The sequence below is a fragment of the Terrapene carolina genome, unplaced genomic scaffold (assembly GCF_002925995.2).
Source record: "Terrapene carolina triunguis isolate 2854851 unplaced genomic scaffold, T_m_triunguis-2.0 Scaffold58, whole genome shotgun sequence".
Classification (NCBI taxonomy): domain Eukaryota; kingdom Metazoa; phylum Chordata; order Testudines; family Emydidae; genus Terrapene; species Terrapene triunguis.
In genome coordinates this window covers 113,013,433-113,035,627 of record NW_020664409.1, presented here as the reverse complement: position 1 = coordinate 113,035,627, position 22,195 = coordinate 113,013,433, and the positions used below count along the sequence as shown (strand labels likewise).

The 22,195-nt window shown below is 45.4% G+C and overlaps 1 protein-coding gene across 4 annotated transcripts in view; it reads left to right on the top strand.

The window, feature by feature from the left end:
• LOC112113248 overlaps positions 1-22,195 on the top strand; it is a 68,096-nt gene that overhangs the window by 21,551 nt on the left and 24,350 nt on the right. For 3 of the 4 annotated variants that reach the window (XM_029913850.1, XM_029913855.1, XM_026647218.1), the window contains 8 exons: positions 294-475; positions 4,113-4,230; positions 5,883-5,972; positions 12,688-12,807; positions 13,885-14,101; positions 14,530-14,663; positions 16,931-17,131; positions 21,501-21,649. In XM_029913850.1, coding sequence (XP_029769710.1) covers positions 294-475; positions 4,113-4,230; positions 5,883-5,972; positions 12,688-12,807; positions 13,885-14,101; positions 14,530-14,663; positions 16,931-17,131; positions 21,501-21,649 — 1,211 coding nt within the window. The remainder of the gene's footprint in view (positions 1-293; positions 476-4,112; positions 4,231-5,882; positions 5,973-12,687; positions 12,808-13,884; positions 14,102-14,529; positions 14,664-16,930; positions 17,132-21,500; positions 21,650-22,195) is intronic. The other variant, XM_029913852.1, reaches the window with a different exon arrangement.

The following is a 22,195-nucleotide window of genomic DNA, read 5'->3' as shown; positions in this document are numbered from 1 at the left end:
GGAGAGTTTCTCCCGTCAACCTAGTGCGGTGTAGACACTGCAATAAGTTGACCTAAGGTACATCGGACCGAAGGTTGTTCACGTAGCTGGAGTTGTGTAACTTAGGTCAACTTAACCCCATAGTGTAGACCTGCCCTAAGTGTCACTCTTCCACTTAGACACCCATGCAGGTTTGGAGATTCTGGAACAGTGTTTCTGAATGTATTATTTCATAAGAATTGGTTGAAACTCTCAAGTTTTAGAACTAATCACTACAGTTTTCCTATAAACTGACTTTTCTTTCCATCTTTTAGTATTTAAAGAACTGCAATGCCGTATGGGTAGTAGCCAACATCACCAGAGCAGTGGATGACAAGACTGCCAAAGAGATGCTGAGTGCAAACCTGCGGAGGCAGCTGCTCATGGATGGCCAATATGGGAGTTTAGCATTTGTTTGTACTAAGACTGACAGCTTCAATGTTACAGAAATAATGAGGTAACTTCAACTCTGCTCCAGTAGCATGTCTTGCATGAGGTAGTGGTTGATCACTCAAGCTCTGTTAAGCTGAGAACCTCTTCAGCAACTTGCCAGGGGTACAAGAGATGCTCTTAACTTTCATAAAATGGGACAGATTACAAGTAGAGGTAGAATGTAGAGGTGATCCCACTGAGCCTCAGGGCTCGCAAGTTACTGTGCAGCAAGCCAGGGTCTGACTCTGCAGCTCACCAGCTTGCTGTGCGCTAACATCCTGTGTGGACACTGCTACAGTACAGTGAATGTCAGTGTGGCTCCTCATACTTGGGGCTTGTCTTCACTATGGAGCTAAATCGGCGCTGCTGCAATCGATGCAGCGGCATTGATTTAGCGGGTCTAGTGAAGACACGGTCAATCGATGGGAAAGCGCTCTCCCATCGATTTCTGTACTCCATCTCAAGGAGAGGTGGAAACAATGTCTGCAGGAGAGCGTCTCCCATCGATATAGCGTAATGTGGACCCCACGGTAAGTAGATCTAAGCTATGTCTACTTAAGTTATGCTACTAACGTAACTCAAATTGCGTAGCTTAGATCGACCGGCAGCGATAGTGTAGACCTGCCCTTAGGGCCCTACCAAATTCACAACCATGAAAAACACGTCACGGACCGTGTGTGCTTTTACCCTATACTATGCAGATTTCACAGGGGAGACCAGCATTTCTCAAATTGAGGGTCCTGACCCAAAAGGGAGTTGCAGGGGGCATCACAAGTTTATTTTAGGGGAGTTGCGATATTGCCACCCTTGATTCTGTACTGACTTCAGAGCTGGGAGGCTGGAGAGTGGCAGCGTTGGCCAGGTGCCCACCTCTGCAGGCAGCAGTGCAGAAGTAAGGGTGGCAACACCATACCATGCCATCCTTACTTCTGTGCTTCAGAGCTGGGCTCCCGGCCAGCAGACACTGCTCTCTGGCCGCCCAGCTCTGAAGGCACCGCAGCCGTCAGCAGCAGCACAGAAGTAAGGGTAGCAGTACTGCAACCCCCCTATAATAACATTGCGATCCCCCCACACACTCCTTTTTGGGTCAGGACCCCAACAATTATAGCACTAAGAAATTTCAGATTTAAATAGCTGAAATCATGAAATTTATGATTTTTAAAATGTTATGACTGAAATTGACCAAAATGGACCATGAATTTGGTCGGGCCCTACTCATACTACTACTTGTAGGGCTCGCCATGTAAACCAGTCCTCAAGTGTACAGAGTTCAAGAAAGGATCAATTAAGTGTTCTGGTTTGGCCGGGGCTACGCTGGCGGTTGGCTGTATGGATTACTGGCCACAGCAGTGAACTAAGTTCATCAACATTTCCAATCGTGATGAAATGTCCCTAACCTTTCAGTTGAATTACAATGGACTGTACCACCTGTAGCTCACACTAGTACAGTGCTCTTAGGATATAAATTGCTATAAAAGTGCTAAATGGTTATCTGTCCTCAGAATGTCTGTGTGCTGGGCTTTCTAGTATCTTGACTTGTGCTTTCTGTAGATCGTTTTACAGGCCCATAACACACAGGTTCTCTATCTCTTGTCTTAAAATTCAAGAGCTTAGTTCTGTGAGGTGTTAGCACTCTCAGCTTCCTCTGATTTCAGCGCAAGTCACAGATCTGGATTGTAAACCCCCTCACCCCTTCCAAGATGCAGTCTTTTTGTCTTTGTTCATGGTGGCTGATGTAAATCATTGTTGTCTTGCTGTTCACACTCTAACCTTTAAAAGGCTAGAGTGGATTCAGGGAGCATGCACTTGGGTACTGTCTGGGAAGCAGAATTGATGTGTGACTAAGTTCCCTCTAAGCTGCGTGGCCACGCAGCTGCCTATTAAGTCCCACACAGGGGCTTAGGGCTGCGTTGTGGAGAGATGCCTCTCCCCTAGCACGGACCTGGCGCGGCGGGGAGAGGCACCCCTCTCACACCCCGAACCCCTCATTCCTGGCCCCACCCCAGAGCCTTCACCCCTAGCTGGAGCCCTCACCGCCTGCACCCAATCCTCTGCCCCAGCCGTGAGCCTCCTCTCACTCCCTGAACCCCTCATCCCTAGCCCCACCCCAGACCCCGCACCCGTAGCCAGAGTCTTCATCCGCCCACACTTCAACCCTCTGCCCCAGCTCTGAGCCCCCTCCCACACTCCGAACCCCTCGGCCCCACCCCATGAATTTTGTTATGTGCACCAATGTAGAATCATAGAACTGGAAGGGACCTTGAGAGGTCATCTAGTCCAGTCCCCTGCACTCAATGTGTCACACATTACCTCCATATTGGTGAACACAACAAAATTCATGCCACACATGGACATAAAAAATTAGAGCGAACACTGGTGGACAGTGTCCTTTTGCTTTGTCATTAATCTTCCTATCTGTGTGACTGGCTTGTTTTTGTATGCTACATGGTAATCTTGGAAAATATTTGCCTGGGTTTTTTATTTCCAACAAGGAAACATATGTTTTTACATGTAATGTCCCCAGCTTTGATGGCTGTGGACCTGATCCAAAAGCTATTGAAGTTAATAAGAGTCTTCCCCATGACTTCAATGGTCTCTGGATCAGGCCCTATAGCGGGTGGGCAAATTTTTTGGCCTGAGGGCCACATCGGGGTTGCGCAACTGTATGGGGGGCTGGGTAGGGAAGACTGTGCCTCCCCAAATAGCCTGGCCCCTGCCCCCATCTGACTCCTCCCACTTCCTGCCCCCTTACTGCCCCCCTCAGAATCCCCAACCCATCCAACCCCCCCTGCTCCTTGTCCCCTGACTGCCCCCTCCTGGGACCCCCGCCCCCTATCCAACTGCCCTCTGCTCCTCATCCCCTGACCATCCCCTCCCAGGACCCCCTGCCCCTAACTGCCCCCTGGGATCCCACCCCCTTATCCAGCCCCCCCCCCGCTCCTTGTCCCCTGACTGCCCTCCTGACCCCTATCCACATCCCCACCCCCTGACAGGCCCCCTGGGACTCCCAACCCTCCCTGTTCCCTATCCCCTGACCGCCCCCCAGAACCTCCGCCCCATACAACCGCCCCCTCCTCCCTGACTGCCCCCCAGGGTCCCTGCTCCCTTACACAATCCCCCCTCCTCCGCTCACCCCCTTACCAGCAGCAGGAGCTTGCAGCTGCGACACACGGCCAGAGCCAGCTGCGCTCCCCACATTTCCCAGCAGGAGTGGCGGGCCAGAATGCGGCCCATGCGGCGGCGTGGCTGCAGGGAAGGGGGGACAGCGGGGGAGGGGCCGGGGACTAGGCTCCCCAGCCGGGAGCTCAGGGGCTGGGCAGGATGGTCCCATGGGCCGGATGTGGCCCACGGGCTGTACTTTGCCCACGTCTGCCCTATAGTATGAGGGCCCTAGATTATAGTGTGGTATGCAAACCAATGAGCCATAGAACTCACCCATCTGGAAAAGCTTTGCAAACAAAACGAGTGGCACAGGATTGTCAGATTTGTTCACAATGAATTGCTGTTAGTAATCAAGCAATTAAAGCAGAATATCTGTGTAATTCTTTTACAGCAAAAATATCCACTTAATTCAAGTAGAATATCGGTGTATGCAGTGTCTTTTTTTTGTAGTGGCTCACTTTTTTTTATAGCCTAACTTTTAAATGACCTGGATCTTGCAGTGACCTGGATTTAAGAGATGAAATCCAGCCCATAGAAAAATCACTGGAAGAGCTGGAAAATCAGCGGGTGCAAATGGAGATGGAGAAGGACACGCTTTATGCTCAACTCCAACAAGAGGTTGGTAATTCTTTTCCACCTCCTAGCACAAGACACTGGGTGGCAGATATGTTTGGGTCTGGAAACAGCCTCCAGGCAGTAGAAAATTATGTTTGTTAGTGGTTAAAACAGCTGTTATCCTCCAGCTAACTTCACCCCTGCCACTTAGACTCCGATGGGCTGTATTTCAAACCTGGAGAAAGGCTTTTCATGGTTAGTTGTTCCAGTGGGGAGAAAAGGAGGATGGATAATCCAGAGATCACATATGAAGAAAATCTGACTCAAACCTTGGGAGCAGCACAATACGAGGAGATGTAGGGGATCCTTAGCTCTCAGACTGCCAGGTTAGAGAGGAAAATGCTCTTAGATCTAGTCCATCACCCAGGAGACAGTGCTGAACTGTACTCTACAATATGTTCCTCCAGTGTTTTGCCCTGTATGGTTTGAAACAGCCTAAGCAATAGAGCTTCCTCTTCTCTTGGAAGGCTATTCCATAGGGCACGTCTTCACTACCTGCCGATCCGGCGGGTAGCAATCGGTCTATCGGGGATCGACTTACCGCGTCTAGTGAAGACGCAATAAAATCGATCCCTGATGGCTCTACCATCGACTCCGGAAATCCACCGTGGCAAGAGGCGGTAGCGGAGTCGGCGGCGCGGCAGCGGTCGACTTGCCGCCGTCCTCACAGCCAGGTAAGTCGACCTAAAATACGCCACTTCAGCTACGCTATTCACGTAGCTGAAGTTGCGTATCTTAGGTCGACCCCCCCGCTGTAGTGTAGACCTAGCTATAGTCTAAAGATGAACAGAAGTTAGGCATTGTACGTCATTTGTGATAGGTCAAGAGAAACTTAAATAGCTATTGCAGTGGATGGATGGATGAAAATTCTGCCTCAGATACTAGGATTGATTATTGCTGATATATATTGTGCAACTAACTATTTGAAGCCATCAGACTGTGCACAAGTCTATATGTCCTATCCCTGTAACCCTCTTCCTTCCTTCATTCCTTCCCCATGTTTTCCTGTTTGGTTACTCATTTCTTTTCTCTAGTCTTAATCTGTAAACTCTTCAGATCAGGGGTCGTCTCTTACTGTGTATTAATATAGCAGTCAGTATAACAGGGCCCCCATCCTGATTTGCTACAAAATAATACTAATTATTAACATACAGTGATAGCTAGATTAATTTTATTCACTTGTTAACAGTGGTACAATTGTATAGGGACCTTTTATAGAGAAAATAAACAAATTATCTATGCCTCAAGAGCTTGGAGCCAGGCTTAGATACGTGTCTTCTCTTCTTGTGTCATGGTCCTCAGGCAAGATGGGTAGAGAGGCTTACACAAAATAAAGTTGAAGTTACTTGTCTTTTACTTAATCTCAATTTTATCACTATAACATTGGTGTGGAGTGCCAGTCACTGCTGTGCTTGGGTGTGATGAGTCTTGAGGACTCCCTCAGTGTTCTCTTCTGGGAACTTCCGTGATTTGTGCAGTAGAAAGCTTTGTTGAGTTCAGTTGTGTCTAGCCAAATGTTTCTAGTTCATGGAATTTTTCTGACTTAACTCCCCCCCCCCCCACCCTCCCCATGGGGGACAGCCTGATGATTGGAATAGTATGGAGCTTTAAATTGCTAATGTTTTTAATGCTTCCAGTATTCTGTTCTTTCATAGCAGCAACGGCAAGGACCTGGTGCAGAAAATCCAGCCTCATTCCAGAAAGAAAATGACCTTAGGAAGAAAATCCTAGAGAAGGAATTCAGAGTGAGTGTCCTTGGGGGCCATGATCTGACCAACTTTTTGGTCAAACGAGGAAATGTGGATTCTTCTTCAAGTGATGGTCCCTAACATGTTCCACTGTGGGTTATGCATACGTACCATGTGCCTGGAGCTGGAGAATTTGCAAGTATTGTCCACTGGTCTGCACATGCGCCCTAGCTCACCTCATGTTTCTGACCGTGGATAAAAGGTGGGGCAGATCAACCGCCTCTCCAGTTCCTTCTCACCGCTGCATGAGCCAGGTCGGAACCTCTCTGTGTCCGTAGCTTTGGCTTCATCCCTTAAGATATTATTTAGCTTTGTTAAATAGTTTTTAGCGCCTTGTACAGTTAATAATTTTAGTGTTTTCATAGTTTTGTAGTGCTAGATTAATCTTTGGGGGAACACTTCCCTTGCCCCTAATGCCCCATGTGGGTACTGGACTGAGCCCAGGACTCAAGGCTTCAAACTGTTTTTCCTGCCTGCAATCCTTCTTTGTCAGTGGCAACCACAATGCCTATATTGCTTTGGGGAAGCTCACATTGCATTGAGGTGCAGTATCTGCCACTCGTTCCCCAGCCGTACCTGGGAAGGGCAGGAACTCCACTTTTGAAAACACCTCCATGGAAAAGACTGTGAGCCCTCAATTGGACCCAGACTGGGGAACCCCCTGTACATCAGTCTGACTAAGCAAGGCATGGGCCTCCTGCTGCTAAGTCTGACACTGATGCCAGAGATGCTACCCCCATTGACCCCCTGGCAGGATCTTCTCGGGAACCCAGGAAGCATTCTCATATGCCTGAGACTGTCTTCCTCAAAATCCACTTCAAAGGCATCGGATTTGGCTCTGAAAAGCTCAGTGCCTCAGTCCAAGAGAACTTACAGTAGAACCTCAGAGTTACGAGCACCTTGGGAATGGAGGTTGTTCATGACTCTGAACAAAACGTCATGGTGGTTCTTTCAAAAGTTTGCAACTGAACATTGACTTAATACAGCTTTGAAACTTTACTATGCAGAAGAAAAATCCAGCTTTTAACCATCTTTATTTAAATGAAGCAAGCACAGAAACAGTTTCCTTACCTTGTCAAATCTTTTTTTGGTAGTTTACATTTAACATAGTACTGTACTGTATTTGCACTTTTTTTTTTTGTCTCTGCTGCTGCCTGATTGTGTACTTATGGTTCCAAATGGAATGTGTGGTTGAAGGGTCAGTTTATAACTCTGAGGTTCTACTGTAGTACATCCTAAGTCCCAGAGGCTTAACAAGAAAGTCCATAAACATCAAGCTCCATAAGTACTGGAAAACGATCAGTCCGTATTGTTCTCAGCACCTCCCAGACCTCAGGATCTGTTGGCTCTGCCAAAGACAGTTCACCTCCTACTTGAGGCACAGTCTTCGACAGCACCCTCTCCAGCTCTGATGGTCCAGACAAAGACAACCACTCTTACACTGGGGAGAACTGAGTCCCAGGCCACTCCACGGGACATCTTCGCACTCCTGGATCTGGCACCTCCTCCATTGGGTCTGTTCCTTTCCAGAGATGTTATAACACCACCTGGAAATCAACAGCTCAGAGAAGTTTATTGCCTGTTCCTTCTTCAAGATACAACTTCCCTTCAGTGGGAAGGTGGTACACCTCTGGAACAGGAATCAGCTTTTTCCTCATCGGGAGACTCCAAACCACCCGAGGAGCCTTCGTTTCCTTACCCTACATATCCTTCACCACTCAAAAGACTTACACCTGCTTGGGACCAACTTCTGCATTTAGCTTGGAGCCACTGGCACTTCATGCCATTGGGGCTTCCATGTCCCCCTTTTAACCCTTCCTACTGGCCATACTGGGGGCCCTGGGGCCAGTACCGCTCTGCAGAATCTCTCAAGTCTGCTAGAGAGTCACTCCTTGCCTCCTCGTGATGGAGACACTCTGTTCCCCCCCAGATCCTTCAGAGGAGGAAGAGCAATACGCACTGGATCCAGCAGTTCTGCCAGAACCAGCAAGACTGCTATCTTTGTCTCTGGACGAATTGGTAACCCCCATGTCTCCCTCCCTCCCCGCAATGAATTCAGGCAGTTCCAGGATCTTCATTGTAGGGTTGCTGGAGAACTACAGATTCCTCATGAAGAGTTTCAGGAATCCCAGCACAAACTCCTTGACATCCTCCACCCATCTGGATCCAACAAAATAGTGCTCCCCATAAACTAAGCTATAATGGAGCCAATGAAGGCTGTTTGGCACATTCCTGCCACCTGTGCTTCCATCCCCAATTGGGTGGAAAAATGTGCGCCAGCCAAAGGGGCTGAAATTTTGTTTTCTCACCCTCCTCCCAACTCTGGTTTAGGCAGCTTCTGAAAGGGCTAGAGAGCAACACCCACAGTCTGCTCCTGCAGACAAAGAGAGTACGTGCCCAGACTTATTGGGGAGAAAGGTCTTCTTGTCATCTAATCTCCAGTTCAGGATAGCCAACTGCCAGCCATTAATGGTCAAGTGCGACTTCCTGAACTACTATAAGTTCGCGGAGTTCACCGACAGTCTTCCACTACGGACAGAGTTTGTTTCCAGGCATTGATAGACAAAGTCAAACTAATAGCCAAGACTGCCCTCCAATACAGAGTCGATGCCACTGACATATCCTCTAGAGCCATGGCTACTACCGTTGTCATGTGCAGAGTCATGGCTCCATGTGACAAGGTTCCCTTGAGAGGTCCAGAATACTGTGGAGGAACTCCCCTTCGATGAATCACAATTACTCAGTCAGAAGATGGATGAATTCCTTAATAGTTTGAAGGACTCTAGGGCTATCCTCCACTCTCTGGGGACATATACACCTGCTCCCAAGAGAAAGTTCCATCAACAATCATCTAGACCTAGACGTGTGGCTCAACAGTTTTTTCATCAGATGCCCTATGAAGCAGAATGTTCAAAGGACTCACTTCCCTGCACCTTTTGCAACAGGCTTGGCCTCCCAATCTCAACCCCCCAGTGAGGCACAATTTTTGAAGGGACCATGGGAGCTGTGAACCACTAGGCCAAACATTGTCCGACCTTCACATGCCTTTTGTAGGTTGTCTGGCACTCTCTCAACCCCTAGAATGTAGTAACAGACCAATGGGTGCTGAACGTCATCTGTGCTGGCTATGTGATTGAGTTTGCATTCCTATCTCCTCCCTCTTTAGGGACTACTCTCACAAGACTATTCTCAAGCAAGAGGTGGACTACCTATTGGAGGAAGGAGTGATAGAACATGTCCCCCCTAGATACCAAGGAAGCAGCTCTTACTTGACGACCTTTTTATACCCCAAAAGAAGGTGCTTCCTCAGATTCATGATGGGCCCTGACCATTCTCATTACAGAGTGCTCCCTTTTGGCATAGTGACCACCCCCAAAGTCTTTACCTCGACAACTGGCTCCTTATTGGTAAGTCATACCAGAAGGCCCATGCATCAACTCTAATGATGCTACACTTCCTCTTCAACTAATAGCTTTCTTGGACAGGGTAACAAGCCTTGTGGATGGGGGAAAGCGGTAGATGTGGTGTATCTTGACTTTAGTGAGGCTTTTGATACTGTCTTGTATGACCTTCTCATAAACAAACTAGGGAAATACAATCTAGATGGAGCTACTATAAGATGAGTGCATAACTGGTTGGAAAACTGTTCCCAGAGAGTAGTTATCAGTGGTTCACAATCAAGCTGGAAGGGCATATCAAGTAGGGTCCCATAGGGATGAGTTCTGGGTCCAGTTCTGTTCAAAAATTTTCCTTGATGATTTAGCTAATGGCACAGAGAGTACACTTATAAAGTTTGCGGACGATACCAAGCTGGGAGGGGTTGCAAGTGCTTTGGAGGATAAGATTAAAATTAAAAACAATCTGGACAAACTGGAGAAATGGTCTGACGTAAATAGGATGAAATTCAATAAGGACCAATGCGAAGTACTCCACTTAGGAAGGAACAATCAGTAGCATGCATACAAAATGGGAAATGACTGCCTAGGAAGGAGTACTGAAGAAAGTGATCTGAGGGGTCACAGTGAATCACAAGCTAAATATGAGTCAACAATGTAACACTGTAGCAAAAAAAATGAACATCATCCTGGGATGTATCAGCAGGAGTGTTGTAAGCAAGACACGAGAAGTAATTCTTCCATTCCCCTCTACTCTGTGCTGATTAGGCCTCAACTAGAGTATCGTGTCCAGTTCTGGGTGCCACATCTCAGGAAATATGTGGACAAATTGGAGAGAGTCCAGAGAAGAGCAACAAAAATGATTAAAGGTCTAGAAGACATGACCTATGAGGAAAAATTGAAAAAATTGGGTTCATTTAGGCTGGAAAAGAGAAGACTGAGAGGGGACAAATTGTTCTTGTTAACTTCTGAGGTTAGGACAAGAAGCAATGGGCTTAAATTGCAGCAAGAGAGGTTTAGGTTGAACATTAGGAAAAACTTCCCAACTGTCAAGGTGGATAAGCACTGGAATAAATTGCCCAGGGAGGTTGTGGAATCTCCATCCTTGGAGATTTTTAAGAGCAGGTTGGACAAACCCCTGTCAGGGATGGTCTAGATAATACTTAGTCCTGCCATGAGTGCAAGGGACTGGGCTAGACGACCTCCCGAGGTCCCTTTCAATCCTGTGATTCAATGATTCTTCCCTGGGGGTCAGTGTAAACGCTGCAAAACCATTCTCACCCTCCAAAATCCAGTAGGACACGGCACAGGTTATCCTGATCACTCTCTGCTGGTCCAGACGGTTTTGGTTTCTGAATTTTCTGCACATGTCATTCTGAATGCCAATCATCCTCCCAACATTCCCCAGACCCCTGACTCAGCAGAATGGCAAGATCAAGCACCCCAATCTGTATTTTCTTCATCTCGGGGCTTGGTTTTTGGGTGGATGTCGTTCTTGAAAGATGCATGTTCTGCAGCAATACGAGACGTACTTTCTAATGGTAGGAAGGATTCCACTAGATGATTTCTCCTGGCTAAATGGAGAGATTTTTCTTCTTGGGCACCTCCGATATCTCTCATTTTAGACTATACCTTTTCTCTAAAGATGTCAGGCCTATCCATCAGCTTCTTGTGAGTCCACCTGGCAGTGATTAGTGCATACTGTCCTCCTTTTCAGGGTTACTTGGTCTTTGCTCACCCATTGACCACCAGATTGTGGAAAGGCCTATTTGGAACCTTTCTGACTATTCACAAGCCTACCCTTGAGTGGGACTTGAACCTTGTTCTCTCAGCATTTACCAGGTCACGCTTTGACCCTCTAGCTTCCTGCTTCATGTCTCTTCGCTCCATGAAAGTTGCATTCATAGAAGCATAGACTATCAGGGTTGGAAGGGACCTCAGGAGGTATCCAGTCCCACCCCCTGCTCAAAGCAGGACCAATCCCCAACTAAATCATCCCAGCCAGGGCTTTGTCAAGCCTGACCCTTAAAAACCTCTCAGGATGGAGATTCCACCACCTCCCTAGGTAACCCATTCCAGTGCTTCACCACCCTCCTAGTGAAATAGTTTTTTCTAATATCCAACCTAAACCTCCCCCACTGCAACTTGAGACCATTGTCACCTCAGCCAGAAGGGTTGGCGAACTTGGAGTGATGATGGTGGCTCCTCCTTACACTGCATTCCATAAAGATAAGGTTTTATGTTTACACCCCAAATTCACTCCCAAGGTTGTCTTGGAATTTCACTTGGACCATTCAATCCACTTACCTGTGCTCTTCCCTAACTGCACACTTCCTCAGAGGGACAGAAACTCCACACCTTCAATGTTTGGCAGGCCTTAGCCTTTTACCTACACAGAACAAGACCAATCAGTAAGTCCCCAAGACTATTTGTTGCTATAACAGAAAGACTCGGTGGACAAGCGATCTCGACTCACAGGATCTCCAAATCGATCTCGGGCTGCGTTCTACTGTTACCAAATATTGAGCCTCTCTCCCACATGGGGGAAGAGCTCATTCCACGAGAGCACAAGCCGCAACTATGGCATCTCTTTAGGATGTTATCCTCCTTGGTATCTATAATCCAGCCACGTGGGGCTCTGTTCACACTTTTACGAGACACACTGCCCTAGTCCAGGACTCCTCTGCTGATGCCTCCTTTGGAACAGCAGTCCTTTGCTCAGCCCTATCATCAACATCCTCGCACCCTCCTCCTACTTAAGTACCGCTTGTTAATTACCCACAGTGGAATACAATAGGGACCATCACTCTAAGAGGAGGTTACTTACCTGTAACTAGAGGTTCTTTGAGATGTGTAGTCCCTATTCAACTATCTGCTCACCTTCCTCTCTGCTTTGGATCGCCTCCGATTCACAGTGGAGAAGGAACTGGAGAGGCGGGCGGTCCACATTGTCCTTTATCCCCTTGGTTGGAGAGACAAGGTGATCCAGGGGGCATGCATGGACCAGTGGACGCTACTTTCAAATTCTCCAGTTCCAGGCACATAGTGCACATGTGTAACTCACAGTAGAATACAGATAGGGACCACACATCTTGAAGAACCTTCAGTTATCAGTAAGTAACCTCCTGTTCCTTTAAGTTACTTCCTTTGGCAACCTTGTCATTCCTGACCCTGAACAGCATTGACATTCCAATAAAACAACAATGTGCAGGTCACATGCAGCTTCAGCTTTTGGTTGCAGTTGGAACTTTGGTTTTTTTAAATGATATCGCCTGTTCTGGGTATAATCTCATTTCTCCCCTTTCTTCTTTACTTAGATGAGTAATTTGCAAAGAGAGAAAGATATGAAGCTTCGTGACATTAGTCTGATATGCGTTCAGTCCCGAAATAGGTTTTCCAAACAGCGGATTTGGGTGGATTTCAACAACGGCCTTCAGGTAGGAATCCATGGGAACACCACCTCTGTCTCTGCAGAAGGGGGGACAGCACTTCCGGGCCACTATCTGGATTTCGCAAAAAGAACAGGAGTACTTGTGGCACCTTAGAGACTAACAAATTTATTAGAGCATAAGCTTTCGTGGGCTACAACCCACTTCTTCGGATGCATATTGAGTGAAACATATATCGAGGAGATATATATACACACATACAGAGAGCATGAACAGGTGGGAGTTGTCTTACCAACTCTGAGAGGCCAATTAAGTAAGAGAAAAAAAACTTTTGAAGTGATAATCAAGGTAGCCAAGTACAGACAGTTTGATAAGAAGCAAGTGTGAGAATACTTACAAGGGGAGATAGATTCAATGTTTGTAATGGCTCAGCCATTCCCAATCCCTATTTAGCCCTGAGTTGATTGTGTCTAGTTTGCATATCAATTCCAGCTCAGCAGTCTCTCGTTGGAGTCTGTTTTTGAAGTTTTTCTGTTTTAAGATAGCCACCCGCAGGTCTGTCATAGAATGGCCAGACAGGTTAAAGTGTTCTCCCACTGGTTTTTGAGTATTATGATTCCTGATGTCAGATTTGTGTCCATTAATTCTTTTGCGTAGAGACTATCTGGATTTCGCTGCTCTTACGTTATCAGTGGATGCAGTGAACCAGAACTGAAATCTGAAATGTCAACCTTCACAGAAAAGTTAAAGGGAATCCATACGTTTTTGGTGCTACCACTCCTTTAATCTGAATTGCTGATGTTTCTATATGTACTACTAATGAATGGTTAGGGCACCTTTTTAATGAGAAGCACATTATCTAGTAGAGGGCAACTCTGTGTTTTTGTTTGGCTAATTTCAGGAGACGAGTCGTACGTTCATCCATAAATTGCCATTATGACTTTCTGAATAACACAGGCCAGAGAACCGCACCAAATGCAGCTTGTGGTTGAACTAGCACATATCTCTTAGAAAGACAAGAAATGCTCATTCTAGTGTCTAAACTAGATGTTAGCTAAAGCCTCTGCAGCTGATCAACCAGTCTACTTTGAGTAGGGGTGCAATGGAGGCTGTTCTTTGTTGCAGGAAATGAGAAGGAAAGCAGCATTTGCTGAAGATGAGGAAGAAGAGGAGACTGAGGATGAAGAGTTAACTACTTCATACACAAGTGACCCTGGTGAAGTTGAATCCCAGCATGGGAAACTTCAGGTTTTCACAGTCAGCTCTACAGAATATCTAAAATTGCATGGAAAACTGCTCCGAGATGGTCAGCCGCAAGTCTTCCACAATGAGGAGGATACAGGTATTAACACCTGCTAACTTGAGCTCAAGTATCATGCTGCTGAGTTAGTGGTCTGTTGTCTTAATTGCTCACTAATACAATGATCCACCCCCTGTAACTTTGAGGTCAGTTTCAGTGTGTTCTCCCTGGTACATGGCCAATAGACATTGCAGCTATCACTTTTGTTTTATATCTTATTATTTAAAAATATCTCTACATCAAGTTATGATAGTTTTTGCAACAAAATGTTTCCCATCACTGTTTTCCTAGTCCTCTTCCCCAAGTCTTCCTTTTCATATTTTGTCTGATAACTAGGTGTTTGTACAGAGCCTGGCACAATGGGGTCCTGATTATGATTGAGGCCTCTGAGTACTAATGTAACATAAATAATTTCTGAGGAAGAGGGTCCATGCAGGGGAATGGTCATGTTCTCTTGTCTCTTTGTCCAGAAATACCAGCTCTGAAGAAGTTTGCCATTCACACTGCCTTGCAGCATAGCATGGTGGCAACAGAGAAGGTGATCAGAAATGTGGCTCGTGTCATAAGTCAAGTGGTCAATTATCTGACCAATCAGAGAGCAGAGGTAAGCATGCACTAACATTTTTAACTTACTTTTATTTGGGTTGAGCAACTATTAAAAGTTCCCTCAAAACTGATAGGTATTTGCAAATGCATAATATGGAATAGACCAGGGGTTCTCAAACTTCATTACTCCGTGACCCCCTTCTGACAACAAAAATTACTACACAACCCCAGGAGGGGGCACCGAAGCCTGAGCCCCACAATCCCAGGCAATATGTCTATTCCAGCGGTTCTCAAACTGTGGGTCGGGACCCCAAACTGGATCGGGACCCCGTTTTAATGGAGTCACCAGGGATGGCGTTAGACTAGCTGGAGCCTGAGCCTCACTGCCTGGGGCCAAAACCAAAGCCTGAGCCCCATCACCCTGGGCGGGGGGACCAAAGCCGAAACCTAAGGGCTTCAGCCCCAGGCGGCGGGCCGTTACCTGAGCCTTGCCAACCAGGGCTGAAGCCCTGGGGCTCCAGCTTCAGCCCTGGGCCCAAGAAGTCTAACGCCATCCCTGGTGACTCCATTAAAATGGGGTTCCGACCCAGTTTGGCGTCCCAACCCACAGTTTGAGAACCGCTGGAATAGACACATTGCAGTGACTTGTATGGACTCTAGGTTTATTGCATGATACACGTTGCTGGCTGTTAGTGCTATTCTCCTGTGTCCTACTCAAGATGGAGAAGAAATGCGGGAATGGCAGCTAGCAAAATGAACAGTATGGCCTAGTAGACTCCTGCTTAATAATATACATATTTAGGGAACTGAAGAGACTGTCTTCTTACTTCTACTTCTCTCTCTTTGCAGCACAAGTCCTGCGTTTCTCTCTTTAAAATACAAAGATTAATTTTAACTTGTTTAATGCATTTCACATTGACTGACTGACTTCTAGTACCTAATCCGAATGGAACTCCTCTGTGACAGCAATGATGGCAGACAATGGGCAGTCATTAGTTTGAACCAAAGACAAACTCATACATGAGAAAAAATTTTAACTACAGTAGAACCTCAGAATTATGAACACCTTGGGAATTGAGGTTGTTTGTAACGCTGAAATGTTCGTAACTCTGAACAAAACAGTATACAACTGAACATTGACTTAATACCGCTTCGAAACTTTACCATGCAGAAGAAAAATGCTGCTTTCCCTTTATTTTTTTTTTAGTAATTTAACACAGTACTGTACTTGCTTTTTTGGAGGGAGGGTGGGGGGTCCTCTGCTGCTGCCTGGTTGTGTACTTCCGATTCCGAATGAGGTGTTGACTGGTCACTTGGTAACTCTGAGGTACTGCTGTACGCCATTGTTCTCGGTCCAGTACTGGCCTGTGAAGCTTACTTGTTAGATGGGTCCAATAGGGCCACTTTGTAGCAGTGTGAGGAAAGCAAAGGTATTTTATCGTGTCACTAAACCAGGGGATGCCAGAGTGCATTCTCTGAGCCATATCCAGCTCCAAAAATTCTGAAGTGCAACCTGTGGCCACTTTATTGTTCTTACTATGGAGATATGGCCAGAAGACTGCAGGTCCTAGCATATGAGGTGTGGCCTGAATGCTTGGCTCAGTATGAATCACTTCTGGCTGAGACCTATGGTTTCTGTAGGCTGTACCTCTTTGTTAAAGATGTGGGTGGCTAAGTAGCTGTATCTCTTTGGCTTATGGCATCTTGCTGCTGCTGCCCTGTGTTGTGCTGCCTTTGAATGTAATGCAGGGTGCCCACATATCTGATGTGTGCATGCTTTTATGGTCCCTGGATCTTCCACTGGAGAGATGTGGAGACTTACTGGATGTAGGTTTGTATGCAGTGTTGTAGCTGCGTCGGTCCCAGGATATTAGAGACAAGGTGGGTGCGGTAATATCTTTTATTGGACCAGCTTCGGTTAGTGAGAGAGACAAGGTTTTGAGCTTACACGGATACCTGAAGAAGAGCTCTGTGTAATTAAGAAGCTTGTCTTGCTCACCAACAAAAGTTGGTCCAGTAAAAGAGATTACTGCATCCAACTGGTGTCTCTGGATGTAGATCTAGTAGGCCAGCAGAGCTGTGGGTTCTGTACGAAGTTAGCTCTAAGTCATGTTCTTTAATTCTTCCAGGTGCTACTTAGCCAACATCCTGTGACCTGAAGCAATGTAGCAGGAGGCCCACGTTGATTGCTTGCATTGTGTGCAGGTCTCTGGATGCTTTTGAAGCACCTGGCAGAGCTCAGCGGGGTGTAGATGGCCTCATGTACCTGTTGCACTGAGAGCTTTTTACGTTGCCCTGTTAGGATCTTCTCTGTTTGCCTTTCAGGACAATTCTCACCGGGCCCAGGTCCAAGAAATCGTGCAGGAGTGCCTGTCGAGACTACCCATGCTCCTTCAGGAGGCAGTGGAAGACAGCCTCCATGACATCCAGTACTATTTTTCTGTCCTCATTCTCGCCAATCTAAAGAAAGGAGCCAGAAGGGCAGAGGAGCTGTGCGAAGACAAAGTCCGAAGTTGGGGTTTACCTGTAAGATACGTGCTTCTGTTTGCCAAACCCTCTCCTAGGCTGTCACTGCCAACCCCCTTGCCAACCTGCCTGCCTCCCAAGCTTGGTGCTGCCTTTCACTGCACTTACATGATAGTACCCCTGTGCTCTCCATGTACTGTGTTCTGTACAAAGCCACATATAAAATTATGCTAATGCGGATCTATGTTGGAGGGCTGTGATGAGGACTATCTAGTGTTTTTTTGCATCACTCTAAAATTGCTATGTAACTGGGGTGGGGTGTTGGTGGTGGTAGTTTAAGGAAAGAATCTACGCATCGGAGTGGATGGGCTCCACCTAAACCAAAATGGAACCAGGTTGCCGGATCTTAAAATAAAAAAGGTCGTAGAGCAGTTTTTAAACTAGGGTCTGGGGGAAAGCTGACAGGTGCGGAGGAGCATGTGGTTCAGACAGAGACATCGCTTAGGGGAGGATCTGTTAATGGGTATTCTCTGTATCCTTGTAAGGAGGAGAGGATGGAAGATAAAATGTGAGTAAGATCTGATGAGAAACAGTCAAATGAAAGAGACCCATTCAGTTACATCTCGTAATGGCAGACAGCTAAAAAGTGACGTTTTTAAGTGCTTGTATACAAATGCCAAAAGTCTATAAATAATAAGATGGGTGAACTAGAGTGCCTCGTATTAAATGAGGATATTGATATAATAGGCATAACTTGGTGGAACAAGGATCAGTGGGACACAGTAATACCAGGGTACAAAATATCTCAGAAGGACAGAACAGGACATGCTGGTGGGGGAGTGGCATTATATGTGAAAGAAAGTGTAGAATCAAATGAAATAAAAATCTTAAATGAACTAAACTGTCCCATAGAATCTCTATGGATAGTAATTCCATGCTTGAATAATAAGAATATAGCAGAAGGGATATACTACCGACCACCTGACCAGGATGGTGCTAGTGACTATGAAATGCTCAGGGAGATTAGAGAGGCTATAAAAATAAAAAACTCCATAATAATAATAATGGGGGGGTTTCAGCTGTCCCCATATTGACTGGATACATGTCACCTCAGGATGGGATGCAGAGATAAAGTTTCTTGACACCTTAAATGACTGCTTCTTGGAGCAGCTGGTCCTGGAACCCACAAGCGGAGAGGCAATTCTCCATTTAGTTCTAAGTGGAGCACAGGATCAGGTGCAAGAGGTGATTATAGCTGAACTGCTTGGTAATAGAGACGATAATATAATTAAATTTAACATCCCTGTGGCGGGGGAAACACCACAGCAGCCCAACACTGTAGCATTTAATTTCAAAAAGTGGAACTACACAAAAATGAGGAAGTTAATTAAACAGAAATTAAAAGGTACAGCGCAAAAAGTGAAATCCCTACAAGCTGCATGGAAACTTTTTAAAGACACCATAATAGAGGCTCAACTTAAATGTATACCCCAAATTAAAAAACATAGAGAACCAAAAAAGTGCAACTGTGCTTAAACAACAAAGTAAAAGAAGCAGTGAGAGGCAAAAAGGAATCCTTTAAAACGTGGAAGCTAAATCCTATTGAGGAAAATAGAAAGGAGCATAAACTCTGGCAAATGAAGTGTAAAAATATAATTAAGAAGGCCAAAAAAGAATTTGAAAAACAGCTAGCCAAAGACTCAAAGTAATAGCAAAAAATTTTTTTAACTACATCAGAAGCAGGAAGCCTGCTAACAACCAGTGGGACCATTGGATGATTGAGATGTTAAAGGGGAACTCAAGGCCGATAAAGCCATTGCGGAAAAATTAAATGAATTCTTTGCATCGGTCTTCAGGGCTGAGGATGTGAGAGAGATTCCCAAACCTGAGCCATTCTTTTTAGGTAACAAATCTGAGGAACTGTCCCAGATTGAGGTGTCACAGAGGAGGTTTTGGAACAAATTGATAAACTAAACAGTAATAAGTCATCAGGTATTCACCCAAGAGTTCTAAAGACACTCAAATGTGAAATTGCAGAACTACTAAGTGTGGTATGTAACTTATCATTTTAATCTGCTTCTGTACTAGATGACTGGAGGGTAGCTAATGTGATGCCAATTTTTAAAAAAGGCTCCAGAGGTGATCCTGGCAATTACAGGGCGGTAAGCCCTAACTTCAGTATCAGGCAAACTAGTTGAAACTGTAGAAAAGAATAGAATACCAGAGACACAGATGAACATGATTTGTTGGAGAAGAGTCAACATGATTTTTGTAAAGGGAAATCATGCCTCACCAATCTACTAGAATTCTTTGAGGGGGTCAACAAGCATGTGGACAAGGGGGCTCCAGTGGATATAGTGTACTTAGATTTTCAGAAAGCCTCTGACAAGGTCCCTCACCAAAGGCTCATAAGCAAAGTAAGCAGTCATGGGATAAGAGGGAAGGCCCTCTCATGGATTTGTAACTGATTAAAAGAGAGGAAAGAGTAGGAATAAATGGTCAGTTTTCATAATGGAGAGAGGTAAATAGTGGTGTCCCCCAGGGGTCTATACTGGGGCCAGTGCTGTTCTACATATTCATAAATGATCTGGGAAAAGGGATAAACAGTGAGGTGGCAAAATTTGCAGATGATGCAAAACTACTCAAGATAGTTAAGTCTAAAGCAGACTGAGAAGCGCTACAAAGGGATCTCACAAAACTGGGTGAATGGGCAAAAAAATGGCAGATGAAATTCAATGCTGATAAATGCAAAGTAATGCACAATGGAAAACATCATCCCAACTATACATATAAAATTATGGGTCTAAATTAGCTGTTACCCCTCAAGAAAGAGATTTTGGAGTCATTGTGGATAGTTCTCTGAAAACATCCACTCAATGTGCAGGGGCAGTCAAAAAAACAAACAGAATGTTGGGAAGCATTAAGAAAGGGATAGATAAGACAGAAAATATCATATTGCCTCTATATAAATCCATAGTACGCCCACATCTTGAATGCTGTGTGCAGATGTGGTCGCCCCATCTCGAAAAAGATATTATTGGAATTGGAAAAAGGTTCAGAAAAGGGCAACAAAAATTATTAGCGGTATGGAACAGCTTCCCTATGAGGAGAGATTAATAAGACTGGGACTTTTCAGCATGGAAAGGAAACAACTAAGTGGGGATATGATAGAGGTCTATAAAATCATGACTGGTGTAGAGAAAGTAAATAAGGAAGTGTTGTTTACTCCTCATAACACAAGAACTAAGGGTCATCCAATTAAATTAATAGGCAGCAGGTTTAAAACAAACATAAGGAAGTATTTCTTCACACAGTGCAGTCAACCTGTGGAACTCCTTGCCAGAGGATGTTGTGAAGGCCAAGACTATAACAGGGTTCAAAAAAGAACTAGATAAATTCATGAAGGATAGGTTCATCATTGGCGTTAGCCAAGATGGGCAGGAATGGTGTCCCTAGTCTCTGTTTGCCAGAAGTTGGGAATTGGCGATAGGGGATGGATCACTTGATGATTACCTGTTCTGTTCATTCCCTCTGGGGCACCTGGCATTGACCACTGTGGATACTGGGCTAGTTGGACCTTTGTTCTGACCCAGTATGGCCGTTCTTAGTAAATACCTGTGGAAGGAAAGGGCAGCGCTGGCACTCTCATTCCACTGAAATGAAAAAAATTCCAAGGGCTGTTAGCAAAAATGTATATTTCTCTATGTAGATGGTGTAGACTTTTTAGTCATGTAAGGTTTTGTGGGTAATAAAGATTGTTAGCTGCTATAGCTCAGTTAATGACTAATTGTGCTAAGATGTGTTTCATTTACTGCCACTGTTTTCTTCACCTCTCCCAGTTAAATAGCATCTTGCATTTTAAAAATGTTGCACGAACACTAGTAAATCTACACAGCCATTTGTTAGTTTCATCCATCTGCCAGTTTCACTTGTAATCTAGATTGCTGAATTTTGTATTAAGTGCTTTTGTACCGTGCCTGCCACAATGAAGCTTTGATTGGAGCCCTTAACCACTACCTGAATACAAATAATATAAAATTGTATGGGTGCTGCACTCCTACCTGTTAGTCTGCTCACTGTTCTAGTGTATCTCACACCACCTCCCTGTAAACTATTCTGTATTGGCACTTAGCCTTCTTATTTCTTTGGGGAACAGCATCTAGTAGCCCGTAAGTGGGCAAGGAATTGTCATAGTAAGTTGACTATACCTTTTGAGTTGCTCTTTTTATTTGTATTACTTTACAGCACTCAGAAGCTAAATCCTACACGGTCAGTGCCTTGCACAGTTACGATATGGTCATCCCAAAAGTGCATTTCTCACCTGTGAGCAACCAAAGAACATATTCGTGTCTTAGAGTTGAACTGCTGTCTCCTGTGTACTTTGAAATACTGTGACAGACCCTCTCTCTCCTTGCTTTCCACTTCACAGGTTATTGGATACCCCTATGCTACGTACCGAGCTCTGTGTGCTCGTCAAGGTGTCTACAGCTCTGTAGCATGTGGGTTTGTTGATTTCAATGAGCAACTCACAGAGCCAATATCCAGTGCAATCTCCGTGACCTGGAATGACGTCTTCAGGTACCCTCCTCTTCACTGCACATTAGGGCATTCTTACTAACACAAGACACTTGCAAACCTCCCTGGTATAAAAACAAACACAATTTTGTGCTGTCTGCCAAAAACTGTGAGATGAGCTGGTGCAAAATGCATGGCCTCTGTTCTCTAATGTCCTCAGGCCACTTTATTCCATGGGTGAAATATCATCTCAGCATTTGATACAGGGAATGGCAAAACTTCATGATTTCGTCCCCTGAGGGGCTGAGCCTTCCAATTCATTGCCTGTCTCCCAAAAGGTGGAGATCACCCCATGGCTGATTTAGTGTCTAATTTGCATTGCTTCCTAAATGGGAAAGGATTAGTTATGTACTTTTTTGTAGTTTTGTATTAAATTATATCCCACAGTCCCCAGTCTTGCAACCAAATGCCAGAGTGCTGGTGCAGAGCCCAGTTTTCTTAAGTGCAGTTGCAGAATTGGGGCCATATTCTCCAGTCACTTCTTGCAGAAACGTATTCAATTACTATTTTAAAAATACAGTCTTTGTACACTGTATCTACATACTAGTT